General features: G+C 37.2%; 1 protein-coding gene across 1 annotated transcript in view; it reads right to left on the bottom strand.

Moving 5' to 3' along the window:
• The window catches only part of LTBP1 (latent transforming growth factor beta binding protein 1), a gene marked incomplete at its 3' end in the record, with an annotated part of 105,829 nt that extends 86,634 nt beyond the window's left edge, over positions 1-19,195 (bottom strand). The window contains exon 1 of the mRNA XM_010009747.1: positions 18,973-19,195. Coding sequence (XP_010008049.1) covers positions 18,973-19,195 — 223 coding nt within the window. The remainder of the gene's footprint in view (positions 1-18,972) is intronic.
• Positions 19,196-24,563: the final 5,368 nt, after the last annotated feature.

The raw sequence follows: 24,563 nt of genomic DNA, 5'->3' as shown, positions 1-24,563 counted from the left end.
AAACCCTAAGTTTCTGTTCAAGACAAACTAAGGTAGTTTTTTCAGAAATCAAAGAATTTTTGAGAAATACCGTTCAGTGCCCATTTGTCAGCTCTAGGATAAGATTCAGATTAGAAATAAATAAATAAAAATCTAGATTTTGCTGTAATTATGGCCTTTTGCTGGACTGGTGTTGCTCAGTCTACACTGAATTACAACAAAAATGACAAACTGGGGAAAATGCAAGGTAATTAGGAACCTAGTACTTCCTATTCTAAGTGGTGTAATCTCTGGACAACCACAGCCTATTGCTATTATTAATACCATAAAACGTCAGTACTGGAAAAGGAACCCTTGTGTTGCATGTTGCAAGAAGACAAAGTAGGGCATTCAGCAGCCCAAAGAGCTCCAACCCAGCTGCGTAATTCATTTGGCCCAGAAAGAGTGCTCAAGAAACAGTGCAATCAGCCCAGCTCGTCACAGAGCACCCTCATGTTGTATTGACAGGGTCTGGAACGGCAATGCCTGGTTGCCAGATAGGTCCACACGCAAATGTAAACAGCCAGATTTGTTCTTCCACTCTGCTCTACAGATGTATATTTAATATTTTTCTTGTCTTATCTCATATTTTCATTTCATATGAACTGACTGAAAGTACTTCAAGCTGTAGCACTGTGCTAAAAGTCCTAGTTGACTTTGGAAGGCTATCCACACTAGTGCAGGCTTCAGCTTTCTGGGTCCCAGCACTGTTGGTATTTCATCTGACTAAATAAAAGACATCCTTAAAGAATGGCTGTTACTTTAGGGCAAAATGAAGGATTTTTGATCCCGGCAGTAATCAAAGCATGATGGCTACTTATCTCTCTCTGGTACCATTTCTCCCCGAGCAGCCACAAATGAGCAGGTTCACTGTAATAGCAACAACATACTAAGAATTTTAGGTACTTGTGAAGATCTGCCTGAGCAAGGTTGAAAGCTAAGGTGATTTTCCTGCAAAAGTAGCATCACACAATAAAAGAGTTTAAAGTAGCATTAAGGGGACAGCAATTTGGTGTTTTAAAGAAGTACAGTGAAACAAAGGCAAACAAAAATAAGTCTCACTGAGAGATGCCTTGAGTACAAGAAGCCTATGTTATAGATCTTCTTCCCACCCTCCCTGGACTCAAGGCAACGAAATTCAATTTTTAAACAGTATTAATATACCCAGTATCTCCACCAAAATTCATTAGTTTCTTCCAAACTCCTGTTCCTCTAAATCAGTGGGTGTCTGGAAGGCCACACCACATGGGTATCTCTGCATTACAGGATGGTCTTCAGGCTTTTCTCTCCTGCAGGAGCCCGCTGGCTAATGAATGGGCATGTGAAAAGCTTTTACTTTTTTTTTAAATGCTATTTTTTTTTTTTAAAGTGTTAAAAATACTGGGAAGGTAAAATACTGATAGAAAAGAGTTCATTCATGTCCCTTTTCATAACTGTTTGGTATGGATATCAACACAAATAACTTGCGCAAATAAATGCCACTAAAAGGTCTACTATGAGGTAAAAAAATTAGTATCTCAGTATTTACATAAACCAGAAAATAAAAATTCCAAGCTGCCCACATTATCACATGATGCAAAGCACTCAGTCGACTGATTTCTGAACTGTTATATTGATTCACATCTCTTGAAGGTTTGGCCTAATGTATGAGGAACGAACTTTGAATGAGAATATATTAAATCTATTCTGACAATATAAAATTCTGTAACAAAAAAATTAAATATTCTGAAACATGCAATTGTAAGTTATATTCAGCTGTGTAAGAAGAAATAGGATATGATCACCAGGCTAAACTAAAACCTTGATAACCTCAAATGCTAAATATTATGAGAACTTTCAGAAAAAGAAAAAGGAAGAAACACTGAAAAACAGTATCTGATAATTCTAAATAAATAAGAAGCATGCACACACTAATTGCAATGTTTCCTCATGTAGTTTATGGCCAGGAGAAAGGCCTACATTTGATTATGACACAGGCACACACTTCACCGGAGATGGAATTACACACAGACCATTTGAGAAAAGTGAGCTGAATGGGGGTAAGCCTCCAAAAAGGCAGAGGAAGGAAACACCACTTTTCCTTGAAAAGGCTGTGGGAATCTCAGGTTAACAAAGACCAAAAAGCCCTGGGGAAAGCCCACTTAATATAGGAACAGGATATAAAGCCATGGTATGTTTGAAAAGCTCAGCTTCTGATAAAAGTTTCTTGCTTTGTTTTGTTTTGTCATTGAGGTTAAAGAACTTAAACAGAATGGCTGAACACTGTCAGAGGCATACAGGACATTCCCAACAAAAACCAGACCCAAGTGCTGGGAGAGACCATTAGAAGATGCTGTATTGCCCAACTGTTGCACATTCACAACTGGCATTCAGACAAAGGGTGCACTGGAGCTTGATTCTCACTAGGCTGATACCATTTCCTCTGAAAATGAGGGGAAAAAAGATAAAATAAAAACATCCATTACAGTGTGACACGCTCTAGCTGCTTAGAGTCTGATAAAAATGTGGAGATAGGCCTGCACAAGATGACAAGAAATTTCGGTTTACACATGGGTATCCTACAAACAAAATAAATTATGAATGGAGCTAAGAAAGGCAACATATCTGTCACTTAGGTCTGCCATAAGCCAAGTCTCTCAATTGTTTCTTAAGGATCAGCCAGCATATGATTGGACAAATTTAATGATTTCTTTATTAAACAAATGTATAGCTTTTAGAAATGTAGGGACAGGTTTAAATAATTACAAACACACTAAGAATTCTTCTCATCCTCAGGAAACTAATTGGTAATAATAAGCTCTAATTTCTCTGGCATCCAAAGGCCTTAATTCCCTGCCAGCCTGGGACAGCTTGGTGGGTACCACTGTTCAAATTGAGCCAAACAGAGAAGGTCTGTTGAGATGCTCCCACAGGGAGTCTCTAAAAGGCTGAATGCATATTAAAAGGAGAATGTTTGCAACATGAATCCTGATAAAGCATCCACTGCTATGAGTTGGAAACAGAATAGGTCATGAAATCAACAAAGAAACTAGGAAACCACTGATATTCAGCTTGTCCATGTAATTACATCATCTAATTTGTTTTCAAGGTACGCAAATAACCTTGAACAGCTCCAGATAAACTAATACAAACAAGCCCAAATGTTTTCATTTAACCAAAATAATGTGTAACAAGAATTCCAAGCACCTAAATCCTTCTAATCCTTAAAAAATAGCCCATGCTTACCCAAACAAGCCATTTGGATGGATGGAAACTCCCTTCCTGTAACTAGTGTCGACTGGTTTTGAAATGTTCCTCATCTGACTTTCCATATTCCTTTTCTTTTACACCTCAGGGCACATGCAAGTTTGCCTCATTTTCCTTCACCACTATTTGCCTTTTCTACTTACATACTATCAACTATTCAATTACATCAACAGGCTAAGGAAAACCTTAAACTGCTCAATAGATTACAGTATTTCTACTGGATGCATCACAAGTCAGCACATTAATTTTGTCTCCAAGTACTACATAGTTATCCAGCACTATTACATGCTCTACAGCTGCTGGGCATCTTTCATCCACGCTGTTACTAAGCACACAGAAAGCACAGGGACTAGCACACAGTTCTACCAAATGTTTTTCCGTGGGACAAGGATGCCATTCACTGAAGGGAAGCACCACCATATGCAACATTGTATTTTGACAGCTTTAAAGAGAAACATTCTATCCCAACAACCAAGCAAAATTTTTAAAGTAAATCTGATGGTAAGAGCTCCAGCAGCAGATGAAAAATGCCCTTTTCTGTTCACCACTGAAAACAGGAAAGTGATGGTCTGCTCATGTGTATAGCCTAGTTACCACCTGCAAATCCCTTTTTGCATACAACTGCTATTCCCTGATCCAAACCGCAAGGACAGTGCCAGATTTGGTTCCAGACAATCCTCTAGGAATGGCTAGTCTCTGTTACTGGTGGGAGAGCAGTCAGGGCATGTGACAAAAGGCAGTATTGCATAGGGGACAAGCTTCCCATCACAGCATTTTTTAAATTATATTTCTAGTACTCAACAAGAAATAAAAAATGTTTTGAGGGTCTCCTCTGGTTTCCTTTGCTGAATGCAATCCCATGCATAAACAATGGCTAAAGACAAGAACTCAGGCAGATTAATCCCCTGTAATATGCATAGTAGCATGCAAATATATTTTGAAAGATGTGTAAAAGTAAGTGGTTTTGGAAAATCAGTACAGGAAATGTGGACAGAACAGTGTATGCTTTCTCAGCTGGGTACACCGAAGAGATGCAAAGTAAAAAAATACAATGAAAGAGTTGTCATATAGCAATCTCTAGTAAATAGCTTCATTTGGTTTACTGGTATCTTAAGGAGCTTTAACTTGGCTTACACAAATATAGACTCCCCCAAAATGGCATGAATTTAAACATGTAATATTTTTACATTGAATAATTGTAAATTAGTATGAATGACAGATGATAGAAAACTATAGGTAAGTGACATACTTCTAACAACATCTTTACTTCAAAGTACATTTCTCTCTTACTGCAGGCTGTTTTTATCAGACATAATGAATAGCATGATGAATAACGGCACCAAAATCTAGTTTGGTTTTATACTCCCAGGATTTTGTTTCTCCTTAGTCTGTTCTTCTGTGGTTGCAACTATCATCATAATATATTCAAAGCTGTTATGCATCTTTCTTAGCATATGAACTCCCAAGTCTTAATCTCACAAAAAAATACATTAGTCACTTCAGTGGGTGTATTCACATTCACATTTGTTCAGTGAGAAAGAAATAAAACAACCAAAAATGTTCAGAAATGGAAAAAATACATTTTATGCCGTTCAAGGTGGCATGTTTCATTATACCAGACTTCTGACCAGAAAATGATAAAAAAGAACTCTAATGTGCTCCCTCATACTGTCACCTTCATGCTGCTTATCATTAGATGTGTATTATAACAAGGATCTTATCAAACAATTTCTCCTCAGAATGGTAATACTTTAATAGAAGATATCCTAAAAGGCTGAACATGATACTGAAGACAATTCAGATTTTTCCTCTGGAAAGAAATAAGATCTGCAACGCTGCAGGAAAATATTTCAAACAGCAACCTACCTCAAACCTAATGGTATGGTAAGAAAAAGTATGAATATGCAGCTGCTAAACTGGATTTTCAGCTATTGTGAATTAATATGATCACTGACTTCACTACAATGTGTCCTATATTTTTAAGCTATTATTACCAAAGGATCTTCAACAAAGTAATGCACTCCCACTTTGGAATGGGATCATAAGTACTGCTGTTTATCCAGACAAGGAAACCAAATTATTGCCAAAATAAACAAGCTTTGTGGTGTTATTCCTGTCTGGATCATGCACATTTTCTGGAGAATTAAAAAACCCACAAAACAGAAGCCTCAAGGAAAATCAAGAGGTAGCTACACAGAACAGTCCTGAAATAAAGTTAACATTTCCAAAATACAAACTTTCTGAGTATAAGTGTTGTTTTCTGTAGGTAAAATTATTTTCTTACATTTGCACTGCTAAAGTGATTTTAAAAATCACAACACTAGGCATAAATGCAGAATGGTAACATTTCTCAGGAATTACATCTAATAGCTTAACAGCATCTCTCCCTCCCACAAAACAATATTAACACTAAGCTGCATCACAGAAGTCATTTTGTTGGTTTGCAGTTGAGTGCAGTATGACATTTCAAGACTGTTAACATTAAAGATATAAGCAAACATCACAGTCCAAGGATGAACTCAACTAGTAAAGAATTCTTAAGCAAGAGAATGAACCACATTCAAGTGACCACAACTGTCTTTATGCCACTCTAACCTAGCTGCAATCACATTTGACTCTGTAAAAGGCCCAAAGCAGCAGGTTGCCTCAAAGAATCCCAGAGTAAGGAGATCTGTGTACGTACCACATACAGATGTACACACCTTTCTTCGATAAAAAAACTACTTCTTTATCCAGAAACTACTGACAAGGACACGTGAGTCTTTGGATTTTTATTTTTTTTTCCCCTGCAAAGAGCACCCTAAGTTCTAAATGTAAGAAAATGGGGCTATAAAAACTGATTGCTTCTGGGAGAAGACAAACTGACCCTGAAACGCAACCCTAACTCTACCATATTATGGTAGAAGAGACAGAATACCTGTGTTTCAGAGCGAGGAATCCAGGCAGAACAATTAAGGGGAAAAGTTTTAGCCTCCATCTCCCGCTGATGGTTTAACACAGCATTTGTCTGCCTATTTCCAAGGACATGCAGGCTGATGCCTTCCTTCTTCCTTGCTGAATCATGACTGAACACTTCGAAAAGTAATTCGAATCTTTTCACACTTTTCCACTCTATTTATTCCTAATCAATTCTACTTTAAATTTTTGCTTGTCAAAGAATCCTTACTGTAGAAAAATCTTATATGAAGACTTAGAGAAAAATGTAAGTAGTTTTGAGGACTGGATTCAAAGCAGTGTTCTTAGCTTGAGTCTAGTCTCACAACTGAACCCTGCAGAGTTGAGAATCACCGAGTAGAAGAGCAAGTAGTAGTCACTAAAACTATCTAGACAGGCATGATTTTACACTTGAAAATATGCTGCCAAGAATCCTGGGGAATTGCACTTGCTCTAGAAGGAGTCTTCCTCTCAGCAGAAACAAAGAAAGAAATTCCTGAACAGCCTTCTCTTCCTCTCGCTCTCCCTACTCTATGAAATGCCACACTGCCGTATTAATAACTAAAAAAGAGACATTGCACTAAGGAAGCTCAATAGCTATTATCATGCCTATGGCAAATGTGATGATTTAACAATTCAGTTAAAACTTGCCTTATGTTTACATTTCTGGAGAAAAACCTTACTGATATACTACGTCTGTTGTAGTCATAACCATTTTCAGGCTGCAGACATACCATTTTACAAAACAAACTTTCTACACTTTTTCATAGACAAACATGCCTTTTCTTTGCACTGTGCATAGTTCCAAAACTAGAAATTACAGCAGTTTGTTTTTTGTTTGGTTTTGGTGTTTTATTGGGGTTTGTTTTGTTTTGTTTTTTTTTTTTTTTTGGGGGGGGGTGTGTAATTCTATTGCAGATCTAGAATAATACATTTATAATAAACAAGAAACTAAAAAAGTAGAATGCAGTCTAACTGCTCTTCACTGTTGTTCTCACAATTTTGGAAGATGTATCTCTTTAGATGAAACTGTACTTCACTAGTTGTCTCAAACTTCTCCATGTATCACCATCAACACCAAGCTTTAACAAATCATGTAATACTTTAAAGCCTCATTGAAGGAATGTCTGTGATGCTACTTAATGCAGCACTACATGGCAGTTACCAAGGAAGACAAGTAGAAGACAGCATCGCAAGATCAGATCACCTATATCTTCAGGCATTTTAAACTTTCATATCTCCCAACAGCAAACTTGCCATTTAAAATCATTCTCTTAGCTGATAAGTACAATCTCAGCTTCTTAGCTGATCATTATCTCCATGAGTAACTGAGCTTTATGTGAGCTGCTGAGAGGTTGTCCAATGATTAGCATCATTTAATGGTAGTATCAACTCACTATAAATAATGCAGTAACTAACAAATGAAGTATAGACTAGGAAAGAAGAACTGCCTACTTATAAAAAAAGAGGGGGAAGGATGCTGTCTTCCATGAGGATGGAAAGCTGTGAGATCCCATCACAAGGAAAACCAGAATTGAGTAGGTACTGCCTTAGTTTTCTGTGTCTGTGAGTTGAACAAATTTAGAAGTCTCCATTGCCTGTAACGTAAGTTTCAACACGCACCTCATATGCAGATGCTGATATTTAAGCTGTTGCAGTCTACATGCTTGTCCCACTAGGTATCAGATTTTTCATTATGAAACCATATCAATAGTGGGGTATCATTCTTCAATGGAGGCTACAGTGTCAACTATGGGAGATCCTGATACTGAAGACTGGGAAGCAGGTTCAGATCATAAAGGACAATGCTGCAATACATTTTAGAGAAATATGCCTTTAACACATCACACTACTTGGTAACCATTAAGACAAAATGGCAAAATGTCCCGAGAAACATGTTAGCAACTGGTCATGCCTCTGTTATGCAAAGGCTCTGAAGACCACAGAAGCAGCAAAGCTGACACTGGCCAGGTACATCAGCATCCTTATTTCTGGCAACTGAATAACAGGTATTTAAGCTGACATTCATCCCATTTAACCTTCTGTGCCTCCTTGAGCTAAGTTAGGTGTGTTGTTTCCTGAGGATTCCCACTCTTTCAATAATGAGAGGCTCACCTAGCAGGCCATTCAGGCCATCCATAGGCCAACCTGCCATGAAGGTGCCTCTCATCACCAACTACTAGGCTCCTGACTCAAGCACCTCAGTAAGATTTGGTGAGTGGGATGAACCCCCCAACCTTAGATCCAAAGGGTCTATGAACATGAATCCATCGCATCCCATACCACAAAACATCCTTCAATAACGCAATTATGTTTAGAACAGAAAAAAAGAAAAGCCACAAAAACTATCCATCACTTGCAAGTATCAGGAGACTGCTCTCTGATTAACACTACCACAGTGCTCATTTTTGCGTGGAAAAAGTTTATGACAAGAATAAAGCAGGAATAGATTCTTTCAAGTGCATACCCACTAACATACAAATAATAGCTCACAATCCTGACTTCCCTAGACTAGTTAAAAAACATAAGCTATCTAAGATTTTCTGGCATTGGCTGCATCACAAGAAATTGGAAAGTTTTCTAGGGAGTTGACCTTGAGGAGGTGACACAATATAAGTATATTGGGAAGGATGCTATTCAGAGTTTGAGTAATAAATTAGATCATAGAAGACTAGCAAAAAGCAAGAGACTCAAATCCTGGAGTTCTGAAGGAGGAAAGGAGCAAAGTCAGTGCTAGTGAGTAGGAAGGATAAAGGTTGCTCTGCAGAGAATATACAGTTGGAAATCCACTAAAAACCATACCATTTCAACACTTCTCATTGTGGTTCTTTCAACAATACATAATAACTGCATAAACTGTTGCACAAGCTGTATGAACCTAAAATACAGTCAGCACTCTGACTGGTCACATCCAGTTCCAAGCAATTAAACCATGCACCCAACTGCCCGGGGCCATGCACAACCCCATTGACAAGCTTCACATCGCAGTTGTACCTGACCCCATGTGCTGAAAGGAACCAAAAAAGAAAAAAAAAACAAACCCTTTTCCCCTATTTTCCCAATAGGCATTCTTGGACCATATAACTTCCGATTAGATTGCAAAAAGGTATGTTAGCACCTAGATACATATATACAGCACCTAACATAATAGGCTGAATTTAATATAATCAAATAATAAATAAGAGGGACACCACTGGACACATCGCATGTGCAGAAAGGTAATATTACAGCTTATGTCATGAAGCTGAACTTCTAGTGGTGTCCAAAGCAGGGTTTGTTCAGCCCAGGTGGTGTGCAAGGCAACCTACTGGCATGCTGGACAGAAATATGTTTTATACCATCAATAGATAATTTTCATGGTTACGTTATCTCATCCATTTTTAATTTCCATTTTGTGTATGTGTTATAAACCGCATATATACAGTAGCACTCATAATTTATAAATAAATGTACATATACTGGAAGTGTGTGCTCTATACAATCTATGGACAGAGGCAGTCCCTCTCAGGGAGAAGTCGAAGAGCTCATGCTCCTGAATTATGACAAGAAAAGTTGTTGAAAGTTCCCCTAAACTTGAAGTATCTCAATAATATCAAATAGAAAAATTTCACTTCCATAGCTCAGCTTATAATCTTTAAATTAAACTTAAAACTCAACCAACATGACAAATTAACAAAGTATTTAGCTGAATAAAATACAGATGAGAAACACTCTCTGTGACTGGGTTTCTTAAAACTCAACCCCAGCCTCATTAAAATCATCCTGTGCAAGCAGCAGATACCCAATTTTCCTTCTATTCATTGACTGGAATCCCTCTAAACTTCATAAGAGGTTTGTAAAAAAAACCAAACAAAACAAAACAAAAAAAAAAACAAAACAAAACAAAAAAACACTCCCCCCAAAAAACCAACACAACCCCACACCAAAAAAAACCCTCAAAAGTTTACAATTCCCACAGACTTTAACTTGAGTCACATTTGAAAAGTAAATCCCTTGTTGAAAGTTCACAGCTCCCTTTTAAGAATTCAGATTTTTTTTTATGGATAGATTAAAAAAAAATAAATCTATAGAACTTAGATGTGTGTGTAAGGAAGATACAGTTCACGTTCTAAAAGAAAGATCCAGAAATCTCTTTGTCTCTATGCTACAAAAAAGGCCTCTCGATTACAGTGATACTCAAATCTAAGAACTAATTATAGGTGGAACAGATAGGCTATACTGTGCAGAGACAGGGTAATTAGCTGGAGCAGAATAAGAGAAACCAAAATAGACAGTAGAAGGGCCAAATAAGGAAAAGACTGCAATCAATAGAGCAGCGATAGCTGCTTGCTTCCTTCCGGTTGTGTGGTGTTCAAAAGGACACATTGAGTACAAACCCATTTGCTAAAATAATCTATCCACGATAAATGCCATATTTTAACCAATAAAGAAATTTGTCAGACTCTTCTGTGCTTGCATAATTCAAAGGCAACTTTCTTCTTTTTTAAGCCAAAGTTGGCATGTACTTGATCTTCAGTGAGGTATGTGCAAAGACATTTGGTTTAGCAATAATAAAATTATAGCTGTACAAGGTAGTGTGTTTATTTGAATATGCAACAATGTAATCATTCACATAAATGCTCTCTTAGTTCTCTTTCTGCAGTACTTCAAGTCAGATGTACATAAACTAATCCCTATAAATGAAAACCATATACACTAAAATAAAGCATTATGCATTTTAACTTTCTGTTCTGTTTTTGCTTTAACTTTGAGGGAACATACTCCATGTGGTTTTGAATGGCTGCAGGTGTGGATTTTGTACCATTTCCATTTGTGGTTTTTCCTATGACTGCACATCCAAAAACTGTGTTCTCTATAATACACGGTTAGGTGAATGCTTTGAGAGCAGATGGACTTTTGCTTCACAGTGATGGTCTGAAGTCCTTAAGGTGAGCAAGAGAGTGGAAATGAGTTTCTAACTGGCTTGTCTAAGTTCAGCCTCGTTAAAATCATCTGGCTGAACAATCCATTTTCTTTAAATTAGCATCTGGCCTCTGTTAGATGGGAAAATGCCAAATTTGAATAATTATTTTAAGGTTGTGAAGAAAGAGCTCACAGATGCTTAAGCCGTATGGTAGAAACCAGAACTATTTGTTGATGACAAGTACTGATAAACACATGGGGGACAGAAAGCATTCCTTCTGAACAGATGTGGATATCAACAACTACAAAATCCTTAAGATACAATTTTTCTTTGTAACATGAGTATAGGTGGCCAATGATTCAAAATGCACTAAGACCCTGAGCGCTGCTCAAACAGCAGAGCGGTACATTTACATTACCAGGTAGAATTTTTGGTACCACTAACGGATCAGATTATGAAAGCCTACACTACAATACCTGGATTGTATGTAAATTAATCCATTCTCCTGTCTGCTCAAATTTACTTTATAGAACAAAGGGAGATTGTAATAAAAGGAATTTCTGTTAAATTGATGCTCATGATAAGTGGTTGCCCCCTGGTTGTTTTACGTTGGCTTTTCAGGCTGGGAAATACCTTTTCCTACTATCTTCTATAAGACAGAGGATGTAAACAATTCTTAAAGCAGTTCCGCTGTTATTTGTCCTTCTTTCTACTTCAGCCACTCAGTCCAGTGTCTGAGAAAAAAATACTTGGCCTTCATTTTGCTACAGCTGTTACAGTGCTGCTGCATGAATAAATACTTCAAGTGTGGTCAACATTTATACAGATTAAATTTCAAATTACCAGCTAAAGCAGTGAATAAACTCTCATGTCCTGATGTTTTTATGTGTTTGTTTATTTTTACCTGGGAGAGACACTCTGACAGACTGGCCAACTTCCTTGACTACTGTTGCAGAAAATTTGAAAAGTTGATCTTTTAACCAAGTTGTCTGAGAATTCTTAAATTTTCAAGTGTCTGCCAGTGTCTTTAAAAAAAAAAAAAAAAAAAAAAAGTTTCATCTAGCAAGAAAAAAAAAAAAGAAAAAGAAAAAGCATAAAACAATAAAGCCTGACAAGGCATAAATAATAATTACTGGAGGAGGAGTAGAAGCAAAATTTTACCAAATAAGGCTTCAAGGTAGCCACTACAAAGAAAGTAAAGTACTAAACTGGTAAGGTTCTTACATCGTAACTACTTCAGAAAAGGATGATACTATGGCAAGTTCAAATGCAAAACCCAAGGATAGTTCAGAGTAACACTTCTCTTTTACCTACACAGAACACACTACTGAAAACAGACTATGAATTGCATATGCTGTTCTTGAGCTAAGTGGTTATTCCTGAAATAAGGAACATAATCAAGTTGACAAAGAAAGCATTTAAAATATATTAATTCTCCTCAGTTACATTACAAAAGGAATAAAAAAAAAAATCTCTGCATGACATTTGTTATCAACTATTTTAAATCCTTCATCGGAGAAGCTACATGTATATCTGCCAAGTTTCAGCTGAAGCCATTAAGAACAGTGTTTTGCTGGGGCACAAATTACACAGATCAGACATGATGGGTCATCTACGCAGACTAACATCACCAAGTAGTAAACACAACTCCATAATAGAGAAGAAAGCATCTCTTCTAACATGTTGCCATTCTAGCAACTCTTACTAACCCAGTACAACAAAGAGTAAAACATGAAGGGTATAAAAATGAAGTACACACCTCACAAGCTGCCAGAAGTCTGTAAAACTCATAAATCTACACAAACACTGCTACAAGCTGTTGGTCTTTTATATGTCTTCACATGTCATCAAATTTGCCCTCCAATATTATTTACAACAAATGCCTTTCATACCAAGCAATAATGAAAGATCTTCCTCAAATGTCATAGTTGCTCATTACATAGTCACCAGTAGCAAGAAAAGGCCATTCATTGCTCTTAGATTTCCTGTCATTCACTAACTACGGATAAAAATGTGCTGGCTTGCTTACAGGTCATTGCCATTTCTAAACAACAAAATACTTTGATAAGATGAGAAGTGCTTGAATAAAAAGCAATGCTAACATCTACAGCATTGATAGAAATTCATGTATGTCTGAAAAAAATTCTAATATTCTATTAACGTTTTGTAAAGTAATTGCTTTACATTTTCACAGTTCTAAATAATTATGCTCCTAGACTCTTTCTTAGATAGGAAATTCTGCAAGAATAATAATTACATAGTGAGTCTTTTTACTAAGCTGCCTTTGAATAACCTATTGTTTTAAAATATATTGGTCAAATTTTCTTTCATTACTTTCAACAGAAGACCAAATAAAATTTGAGCAGAATGTTTATGCTGCTTCTTGGAAGTTGCTGCCTATACATAATTGGAAACTTCTGGACAACCTCAATTATCCAAAAACATTTGTACAGAGACAACACAGTAAAACAGGAAATTTTTTGACACAAAATTCCAACAGGGAAAGTGCCACCATCCATTAGGCAATATAATAGGGTGGGTTGGAACTAGATGATCTTTAAGGTCCCTTCCAACCCAAACCATTCTATGATTCTAAGATAATTTGAGCATTATTGCAACAGGGTACAGGATATGCAGATCCCTGTGATTCATGCTGAAAGTTTTAAAATTTAGAAGAAAGGAGGATGGATAAACATCTTCTAGTCTCACAAGGAAGACTGGCTTACGCAGACTGCAGGCTACAACACACACATATGACATCATTCTCAACCTCATAACAATTGGCTACAAAGACTAGTGAAGCTATAGGAGAAACACTTTAAGGTTCACTCAAATTTGATGAAAGAAGAAATATAGGGTTCCTAAAAATCCATGCTTCTTCCAAAGAAAAGTACACAGCAGAACATACTCTCATCCTCAGTAATAGCCTAAGTAAACTATGGTTGTGCACAGTACAGCCATGAGAAAAGACAACTGTACAGGTTATATGGAAAGGGATCAGAAGAAAAGGGGAAGGGAGTTTTAAAAGAAGAGATCTTGATGAGCATTGAAGAGCAATATAAAGGGGATTAGCAGAGCAACAGTTCTATCATTATCTGTGCCACAGTTCTGTTCTACGGTCTTGGGAAAAAAATTCTTAAACTCTCCTTGGTCTCCATCTGCAGTATGGGGGGTTGATACTGAGACTGGGGCTGTTCAGCATCTTTTTCTGTGACACAGACAGAGGGATTGAGTGTACCCTCAGCAACTTTGCTGACAACACCAAGCTGTGTGGTGCAGTCTAAATGCTGGAGGAAAGGGACACTGTCCAGAAGAGCCCTGATGGGCTTGAGGTGGGTCAATGCCAACCTCATGAAGTTCAACAAGGCCAAGTGCAAAGTTATGCACCTGGGTCAGGGCAGTCCCAAGCACAAATACAAGCTGGGCAGAGAATCAATTGAGAGCAGCCCTGAGAACAGACTTGGGGGTGTTGGTTGACAAGAAGCTCAACACAAGCCAGCAGTGTGCACTTGCAGCCCAGAAAGCCAACTGTCTACTGGGCTGCACCAAAAGAAGTGGGAACAGCAGATTGAGGGAAGTGATCCTGCCCCTCTACTCTGCTCTTGTGAGACCCCACTTGGAGTACTCTGTTCAGCTCTGGCATCCCCATCACAAGAGAGACATGGACCTGCTCAAGCAAGTTCAGAGGAGGCCACGAAGATGACCAGAGGGCTGGAGCACCTCTCCTATGAAGACAGGCTGAGTGAGTTGGGCTTTTTAAGCCTGGAAAAGAGAAGGCTCCGGGGAGACCTTAGAGCCGCCTCCCAATACCTAGACGGGGCCTAAAGAAATCTGGAGAAGGACTTTACAAGAGCATGCAGTGACAGGACAAGGGGTAATGGCTTTAAACTGAAAGAAGATAGATTTAGATTAGATATAAGGAAGAAGTTCTTTACTGTGAGAGTGGGGAAGCACTGGAACAGGTTGCCCAAAGAAGTTGTGGATGTCGCATCCCTGGAAGAGTTCAAGGCCAGGTTGGACGGGACTTTGAGCAACCTGGTCTACTGGAAAGTGTCCCTGCCCATGGCAGCGGGGTTGGAACTAGATAATCTTAAAATCCAACCCTAACCATTCTATGATTCTACTTCCCTTTTTGACACAGACACTGCCAAGTGTTCAGACACAAAATTCCTACAAAAAGATATGCATGTAACTCTTAATTTCTCATTTATAACAGTTTGAATAAACTGCTTTAAATGAGATACAGGGCTGCAATGAATAGTGAATGTAAGACCAAGTATTAAATGACTGCTTCCTTTACTGTCATTTCTGTGCAATGAATGTGGCAGGGATCCTGTGGAAAAAAATGGAATGTAAATGCATAATTAAATGCATATGCAAAATGGGGAAAAAATTAAAGAGCATGAAGAACATTAATTTGAGCATTTCCTAATTCCTTACTGCTTCATTTTACAGTTACAAATTAGTCACTGACCTCCCACTCTTTACGGAGTGAAAATTCATTTCAAAAATAAGTATTTTAGAATGTAGGATAATTCTGAGGAGAAACAGGACACATCACTAAGTAATTTCAACAGTGAATGAGATAGAAACCTCATGTTATTCTATACGCATCCTTTCCTATGCACATATATCGACCCTGTTTTATAAGCCTCTGTAGAGGACTCAGGACTGAAATACCATGCAAACTGCACATGCATCAATCCAATAGAATAATAAGAATCATCTATTCAGCAGAAGTTTCCACTCATATTAAATGCTTTCATTCTCCAAGCCAATGAGATATTTGGAGTTGGTTAGTTTAACTGTGCAACATACCCCATTCACAGAATGAGACTGCAAGAGAACCCAGTTTCACTGGAGCATACTGGCAATCAAGGAGATCCTTCCTTTTAAATACCAGGCTTTCATCACCTTCAATTGAAATGCTAGAGCTCTTCATGAGAACAGCCAAAATTTCCACTACCTGAAAAGCTGCAGTTCCCCAATCTGTTTCTTGTTGAGGGTTTGTTTTTAATGGCTTATCCACATCTTCTGAAATTTTCAGGAAACAGGATTTGTTCCCTGCCTGGACTTGCTGGTACCAAGTTTCAGTTGAAATGAGAAATTAAGCAAATTTTAAGAATCTGAATTAACCCACAAAAAAGCTTGAGCAGCTTTAGTACAGGCACTGCAACTTGTTCTCTCTGAAAATAAAGTGTTTACAAAGTTCAGCAGAGAGTTTAAAACAAACACAAACTTACTCTAGTTCATTACTAGAAATAATGGATTACTAAGGACAAAGCAAAGTGATGGTTAACTGCAATCTGTTTTCAGAGAATCTAAATTCAATCTTGTGTACTAGACTGCTTTTCCTGCTAGAGAAATGCATTTAGATATAACCACCTAAAGCAGTTTCCTAATTTCCCCACTCATAGTAGGCATCTATTATTAGTAATAGGAGTTAGTTTCCCGAACAGGGCGTGTGAGTTTAACTTTTCTGGGTTTAGAAAGAACAGATACTTGAAAAAAGAAACATACTGAAAAAGTGCTGTTCATTGCCTTAAGTATGTATTTTCTGACATGACATTCTGTCTTATGGTTGTACTTTCAAAATGTCAAATTATCAGAATAAGAATTTCCATGCATTTTGTACGAACAGTAAGTAAGCAAGTTTAGAATGAGGACTTAAAAGCAAAAAGCGCAAGTAAAACATAATATAGATGTTAAAAAATACAACAAAACTAAATTATATCAGAAGACCCAAATTACTTCTACTTTATATATCAGGAGACATCTCTATCAGGACAAGCCTAAGCTAATGAGAGGCGCTAATTAGAGAACAGAAATAAAAATTATTTCAGTAGTTCATATTTTCAACCCTGATTCAAAAGCTTCTGAAAATGTGTGATCAGTGAAAGAACTCAATGTACAGGTGTAGAATCTTCCCTCTCTGGCTACTAAGAGGTTCACTCAGCATTTTTATTTTTAACTGGAGAGCCCTGAAGTCACAGGGCTCTATGACCTCTTTCTCATTCCTCTTCTGAAAAAATGAGGACACTTACTGCTGCGGTGAATACTTTTTGTCTTTTAAAGGTAATAAGGAAGACAGCCACGGGCAGGTTAAAAAACCCTATACACATGTAGCAACTTGTTTTTATACATTTCTAAACATAATGCTCCCTTATCTTTCCATCAAATACTATAATAGGCTGCTTTTGTTGAATATTTCTAGCAGCCTGTTGTATACTGTGCATCATGAGCTTCATGGCCTGAGACCAGGAAGGAAGGTGTGGAACATGTCTTCACAGGTCAATTTCCACTCCCCAAGTTTTCAAGTATTTGAGAGAAGGTCATGTTACAGCACAGATTTACACAGCAGACAAATTACACGACTGCCCCTTCTCAGCATTTCATAATTTCAATTAAAAAATAAGGTCAAATGAAAGGGGTGGGAGAATAACTCTATCCTTTCACAACAGTCAGTAAATTAAACAAAAAACTTACTTAGCTGTGATTCTTGCCAAAACGTTAGTAAAAATCTGTATTGACAGAAAACACAAGTTCAAAGTATTTGATTTACCATTCCTTTGAAAAGTCCTTTTCTTTTTTTAGTGCCTCAGAACAGCCAATAAACAAATCCAAAATATGCTGTATTGCTCCTTTAAACCACTGGGTTTATTAGCTTTAGTCCAAAACATATATATTTTTACAAACATGGATATTATTAAGGAATGTATTATTAATTCCAAGAGCTTTCACCCACAGTCTGATAGTCTAGTAGGAGTGTTAAGAGAGGGAACTGCTCTTTGTATCGTCTGTCCAGATGAAAAGAAGAATAAATTGGAATAGCTTTTCCCCCCCTCAGAGACTGAAATATAGTGCACTTTGAAAAAGGGCAGTATTGGCCCGCCTCAGCACTGCCTGACATGTTGTTTATACTAGATGGAGACTAAAATTACAGTGTTCATATCTGGCATTCTTTAAGTACAAACTGGCAAAAAAATCAACTTTTTTTTTCCCCCAGAAAACAATACTATGATATTTTTAGGGTAACAAAATACTATACTAAGAGCAGTTAAGGATATCATAAAGTGAAACAAGTTTAAAAGTGTTTAGATATGTATCCATATATCTGTATTTTTCTTAGCTTACAAGACTAATACTTCCACACAAATTCCTACTAACATTGTAGAATTTAAATATGCTAATCATTATCCTAGATAGCTCTCAGAATTTGTTTCAACAAAGTCAAACAGCTGTAGGGTTTAGACGACATACTGCTTATACTCTTACTGAGCAAGCAGAAAGAATAAACAGAGAAGTGACTGGCTTCAATAACTGCAATTAGACTTAACATTATTTCAGTTTCTAAAAAATGACAAATATATCACCTGATTTACTCTCAGCAGTAAGAAAAAGTTTTAGGCTGATGTCTTCCTAAAAAGGATTGTAGTTTTAAGGAACTCCTGAACAATTTGTTGAAGACACATTCACTGTGTTAGCTAGATTTTATGTGCATTTGATACCCAGTCAACAAGCAAAAAAGAGGAAACAGAACTTTTTGTGGAATCTGACATTTTCTCTATTTACCAACACAAACTCTGAGGGATGAATTTTACCAAAAGCTTCAGCTTAGCATCTTGTAGCCCCCCTGCAGCTGAAAATTCAAATGAAAAATATGGGAGTTTTTCTCTGTGACACAAAAGGAACTTTTGGGAACATTTCTTAAGGATACCAGAAAGCTTGTCTAACACACAATGGTTCCTACTCAGCACAGCCCTCCAAACAAAGAATAACAGATGCACAACTGGTATTAATAACAAAACATCTCCTCCCTCTGTTAGTCAAGAGAGGACAGCTAAGGACAAATACAGTTTCAGGGTACTTACCTACTCGGAAGTTAGTGGCTGTCAGAGTGTCAGCAGCATGGCCGTTTTCACTGATGAGGGTGGTGGTATTTCCCTTCTCACAGTTGTTCTGACAGTTGCCTTTGGTACAAGTCACTTTACAGATACTGGGTGTAAAGACCACCTTGATACGACCAGTGTGATTTCCCACTGTCAGTGGAGGTAAAGAAAAAAAGAAAAATAAACAGATCACTTTGGTATCCATTGATTTCCTTCAAAAAGTTTTGGGAAAGAAAAAAAAAAAGGCGGGGGGGTGGGGGGAGAAGAAAAGGCGACAGGTCTACAGGAGGAGGGCAGTCTGCAGTGCTCTCTCTCATAGATCTCCAGTGGTGTCTCTGAAACAGGAGTAGGAAGCTTAGCAAACAGAACTCCGGGATCCACTCCAAAACCACATTTAAAGTCAAGTCACTGGAGTGGGATTAGTAATCACAATGCTGCACTTTATTCACAGGCAGACAAAGAGCAATACCAAGGGCATGACAGCTTAAATAGCCAACCCTGACAGGCAGATGTAATGTAAAGAGGCTGGCTGTGCACCTAGGGGTGAATAAACTCTTGTGTCCTCCTGCATACTTTTCCTGTTTCTACACTTATTAAGTCACTATTTGTAGCTCGACCCCTGGAAATGTTTTAGGCATGCGGCATGTCTGAAAACATCTGTCTCAAATCTCCTGGCACCCCAGCCCGAAGTGGTCAAACCTTGTGACGCAGCTGCCTGGACCCATTTTTTCACAGTTTTTTGGCACTACTTTTCCACAAGGATTTACATATTATAGACTGAGCTTTGCTGTCAGCCTTTGTATAAGTAATAAATAGTTCAGAGAAAAGACTGAATATCAATGCTTGAAAATACTGGTTCTGAGCTCAAAGATAGAAAATTATTAGATACTCTTTATATACATACACATACATATACATACACACACTTCCTTACAGTCATTTTCTTAATTTGAACATAATAAAGACTGAGCAAAGACTCATTTTAAATTAAGGTAATTGAAAGAACTTGTTACAGAATTTAATTTAAAGACAGATGTAGAGCTGAAGAAAAAAAAAACCACCAAACTACTCATTAGGAAAATAGAACAGATTCCGTTTGCAATTATCAAAAAAACCCAAACAGTTTGTCCTCTGCACATTTACTTATTAATAAATTCAGCAAGCTCTTGTAAATATATCACAGTATCTTCATGGAAACAATTAATAAACACTTTCATATCAAACCTAACAATTCCAAGAAATGATGCACATAAAGACAAGAATCTCCAATCTCCTTCCTAAAGCCACAGAAACAAAGTTGCTGGACAGTTGTCTAACCTAGTTTATGAAATACCCTCCGGACAATTTTTTTTTTTTTTAAATCTCAAGAAAATGAAAAAAATCTTCCCACTTCAAAAGAATATAAATTTTTCTTATTTGTCTTTTCATAAACAAATAAAACAATTATGCCAACTGTTTTGTCTAGAATAAAAGCATTGCTCTATTTGAACAGCAGCTGTAATACAGATGTTCCCACCTTATTTCTCCCTAAACAATAGCTGGAAAAAGCACAGCCCAAAGACAGGAATAACACATCTCTATTAAAGGCTAGTACTGTGATTTTAGTCAACACAGAAGACATCCTGGATTCTTGGATGACAAATGAAAATTATTAATACACCTTTCCCAATCAACAGACATAAGTAGCTTAGTCTAGAACTTCTAAGCTTTCCTTTTGTTAAGCACAGCTTCACATGCAATACTGCCATCTTGGTATTTTATTTGCATTTTTATATATGTATTTTCCTAGAAAAGACCAATCCATTTTACATTTTCAGATGTTTTAACATTTTTCCTTTAGGATGTGATCTAATTAAAAAAACATGGTTAGTTGAGTCACAAAAGTCAGTCCTGCCTACACTGTAAAAACCAGTATTGGGGGAAACCCACACAAGGTTTCCAGCTTAGCTTAAGAGTAACTAAATCATAATTTAATTCTCCTTCATAGTATTCTGTACTGTGCTGCTGAGTTGTAGTAAAATTTGGACATAATCTTTATAACAGAAAGAATGTCTTATTTTTAAAATAGTTTTTATCACATAGTTCAGATTTTACCAGAAAAAAAAAAAAAATCAGTAGCATAATGATTTTTTTTTTTTTTTAGTAGAAGAGGTGCCTTAGTATGAGACTAAATGGCAATTGTAAATTTGTTTCTTATCCCTTTTGGGTGAGAAGATATTAGCATGTAAGTCTGGGAGTGACAGCACAGGAACAGCAGTTGAACAACACCTTCAAAAACACAGGCCAGTATCTACAGAGGTAAAGAGTATCCATGAAAGAATATTTTAATGCAGCTGTTTAGGGAAGTAAGAAGTCTGAAAAACAACACTATAGAAGCCCTAGCCCCTACGAATATTCACATCATTATTCAGCAAGGCTTTTGCTATGGAATAATTCAATTCTCACTGATATTCCTGGTTTACTAGTTGCAAAAGACCCAGAAATAAGACAGATTCATATTCTTTTGACATGGGAAGATTTTCTTAGATCTATGAAAACCTTAATGAAACTGTTATTTTCATCTCCTTGCCTAGCAGGCCACATCTTTTAACTGCCTCAATTCTTCTGGAGACATTTGGGAGGGATACAAATGATGGCCTCTGAGCTGAAAATTAACCAGGAGTTGATTCAAGGCAGAAAAATTGTCTTCATCCTACTCTGTAGTTGTACCTAAGGAAACAGTACTATCCTCACACATCCTAAGGATTATGTTCACCTTAACAGTGAACGTAATACATGTAGATTTAAACTGAAAACAGACCACAAACCCTTCTACTGAAAGGAAGCTTTTGGCAGAAACACTGCAAGGTTAGACTGTTGAACTTCCTTGAATCCTCTCCCCTTCCCTTTCCCCACACCCCCCTTCTCCAAAGAGGCGATGATTTAATTCTAAATGAGAAACTACATTCTTCAATATCTTTTAGCTGCATTTTTAAGGTAACATACTTATTATTTTCCTCTTTAAGCTCCAGAAGCTTTACTGATGATACCACTGTGACATAGATATGACAAGATCTGCAACTTAGATTATCTCAAATTCATTTCTGGAGAAAAATTACGGTGCTACAGCACTGCAACATACCTGGAATCATATTTTATAGAGACACATACAGACATGTATCATAAACTCTTCAAAACCAATTTTAAACATGTGGAAATGAAACACCTCACTCTGCTCTTAAGTATAACACCAGACTGAAGAAATACAAATGTGAGACCAGATAAATAAATTAGCCTAATGCAAAACAACAAAAGCAGAAGATACAAACACCAAATAAATAACAAAGCTACTGAAAAAAAAATATAGCAGAACTAAGGATAAACTCAGATTGTTGCTTTGATAAAGATAGGACAGTCAGAATTACTAGTACTGGCTAAAGCTTCATCCTCGAGTTAGGCAACAAATTAATAATGAGGAGGCTCAGCCAATGGCATAATCATCCTGCCTCATAGTGCAGGCTCACTTATACCTGAGAACTCTTCGATACATTTGTCAAAGGAGATCAGTGGAAGAACATACCCGTAATTTCCAGAATCTGTGAAAGTCTCTTGAGCAAGATTCAAAAAAAGAAAGATGCATGGGTAAAATGATGAGATTTTAGTTGCAAATTGGCACCGCATGTATGTGATTTTCTTTCCATCTCTGTAAGTCACTATGATATAATATTATGAACACAGCAAGCTCCTGCTGTGATTTAGCAACTACTGCAGGAGAAATGGAAAATATAAGCAAAACAGTTTCTTCACAGAATCCCTCTGCCCCCACTGTCCATCATGACAAACTCGTATTTTTTTTCTGCATTAATAAAAAAGGTGAATGAGTTAAGATAAGGGGGCAGCAGATTTTAAGTCCATGTGGTCACAACAGATCACACAAGCTATGCCTGGGTTGTATAAAAGGAAGGGTTCCTCCTCAACCTCCTGGGTCCCTTTGTCTGTAACACTACTCAGCCTTCGTTTCCTTCTAAAAGAATTTCTATAAACACATTTTTTCTTGGTTTTATGGCTGCCCTCACAGTTCCAGTACGCTGCAAAAATTTAACTAGACAGTATTCAATAGCTGTAGTGGACCTCAGATGATTTGTGGCATATCTCTGTTTTGCAGGAAGACAATGGGCTAACAACACTAGTGAAAGCAGAATTGGTATTCAGTTAAAAAGACTTCTATGCTGTACTGTGTCATAGGTCAAGTAGGGCAAAGAAGAAAATATTTAAATGTGTTGAAAAAATTATTATGTTATTGTGTATATGATGTTTTGTGCTTCACAGTTACCTTATCAGAAGGATCAAAATCACAAGCAGTGGCTTATAGTGTGGACTCGGCTGGTAGAGCTTACACATACCTCTCCCATAATCCTTGAACAAAACTTCTTTTGGATTCTGCTTTTAAAGGAGTTCATGTTTTGGTGTTTTGGGTTTTTCTTAATACCTTCATTTATGACAAATCCTGAGGCAAATCTCTTGAGGAAACAGCAGGCTTTCCATTAGTACACTGTTTTCATGACACCCTACTTCTGCAGTAAACCCAGTATGTTTTCATACGTGTGTCTATGCAGAATGCCATCAGACCTGAAGAGTCTGTTTTAAGATTACATTCTCTTCCCAAAGACACTAGATTATCTCAGGCTATTTCATGTTTTCAAATTATAGCCATGCTACATGAGGAGAAGTTTGGCATATCTTCTCAAGTCAGAGCTGGTAAGCTTTTAAATAGCAAATAAATTTGACAATTTTAATCCTCAGATGACCAGCTCCCTCTCTTTATTCTTAAATGCTGACATAAAAAGGAAAGAAGCAGAAGGAAATGACTTATTTCCTAAAACAGGTGTCTCCCAGTTATTTTACCAGTCCACCTGGTTTAGTCCTTACTACTAGATATGCTTGTTCAGCCAAAAGGAAAGCTGACATTGTACAAAAATCAACCACGTAAGTAAAACAGTTAAACTTTTAGAACTATTGTCAAATAACCTTTTCACACTTTTGACAATATATGAGGAAGTTCTGTCTTAGTCATCAATTTTAAACAAACACCCACCCCCACCCAATTCCCAAACATCATACAAGTTGAAACCTGGCTATCATACATCTTAAGTACATGAGTGTCTGGAAGATATACTAATGCTAAGAGGTAAGGGGGAGAGGGGAGGAAGGAGATCAAAAAGGAAGAGAGGGAGATAAAGACACCTTAGATTCATATGCAAATCTTCCCTAAATTTCAGAATACACACTGAGAGGAATACAGCCCTTGCAAGGCATATAAGGGACTGAAAGAGACTGAAAGATCACCTAATCTCCCCTCTCCTTTTTCCCCAACAGAGGATGAAACAGCAGCATTACACAAAAAGTTTGTCCAGCCTATTCTCAAAACCTTCTATTATGCAGATTCCACATTCTCCCTAAATAACATATTCCAGTGCTTCAATCTCTCTTATTATAAAGGTATTCCCAACACCTAATTCACATTTCCCCTGTTGCAATTCAACAATTGTAACAGGGGAACAGTCTGTTGTCTGTCAACAGCAGACTCCAAGAAA

The sequence above is a fragment of the Nestor notabilis genome, unplaced genomic scaffold (genome assembly GCF_000696875.1).
Source record: "Nestor notabilis isolate BGI_N333 unplaced genomic scaffold, ASM69687v1 scaffold762, whole genome shotgun sequence".
Classification (NCBI taxonomy): domain Eukaryota; kingdom Metazoa; phylum Chordata; class Aves; order Psittaciformes; family Psittacidae; genus Nestor; species Nestor notabilis.
Note: the sequence above shows the minus strand (reverse complement) of the source record. Positions and strands in the feature narration are given on the sequence as shown.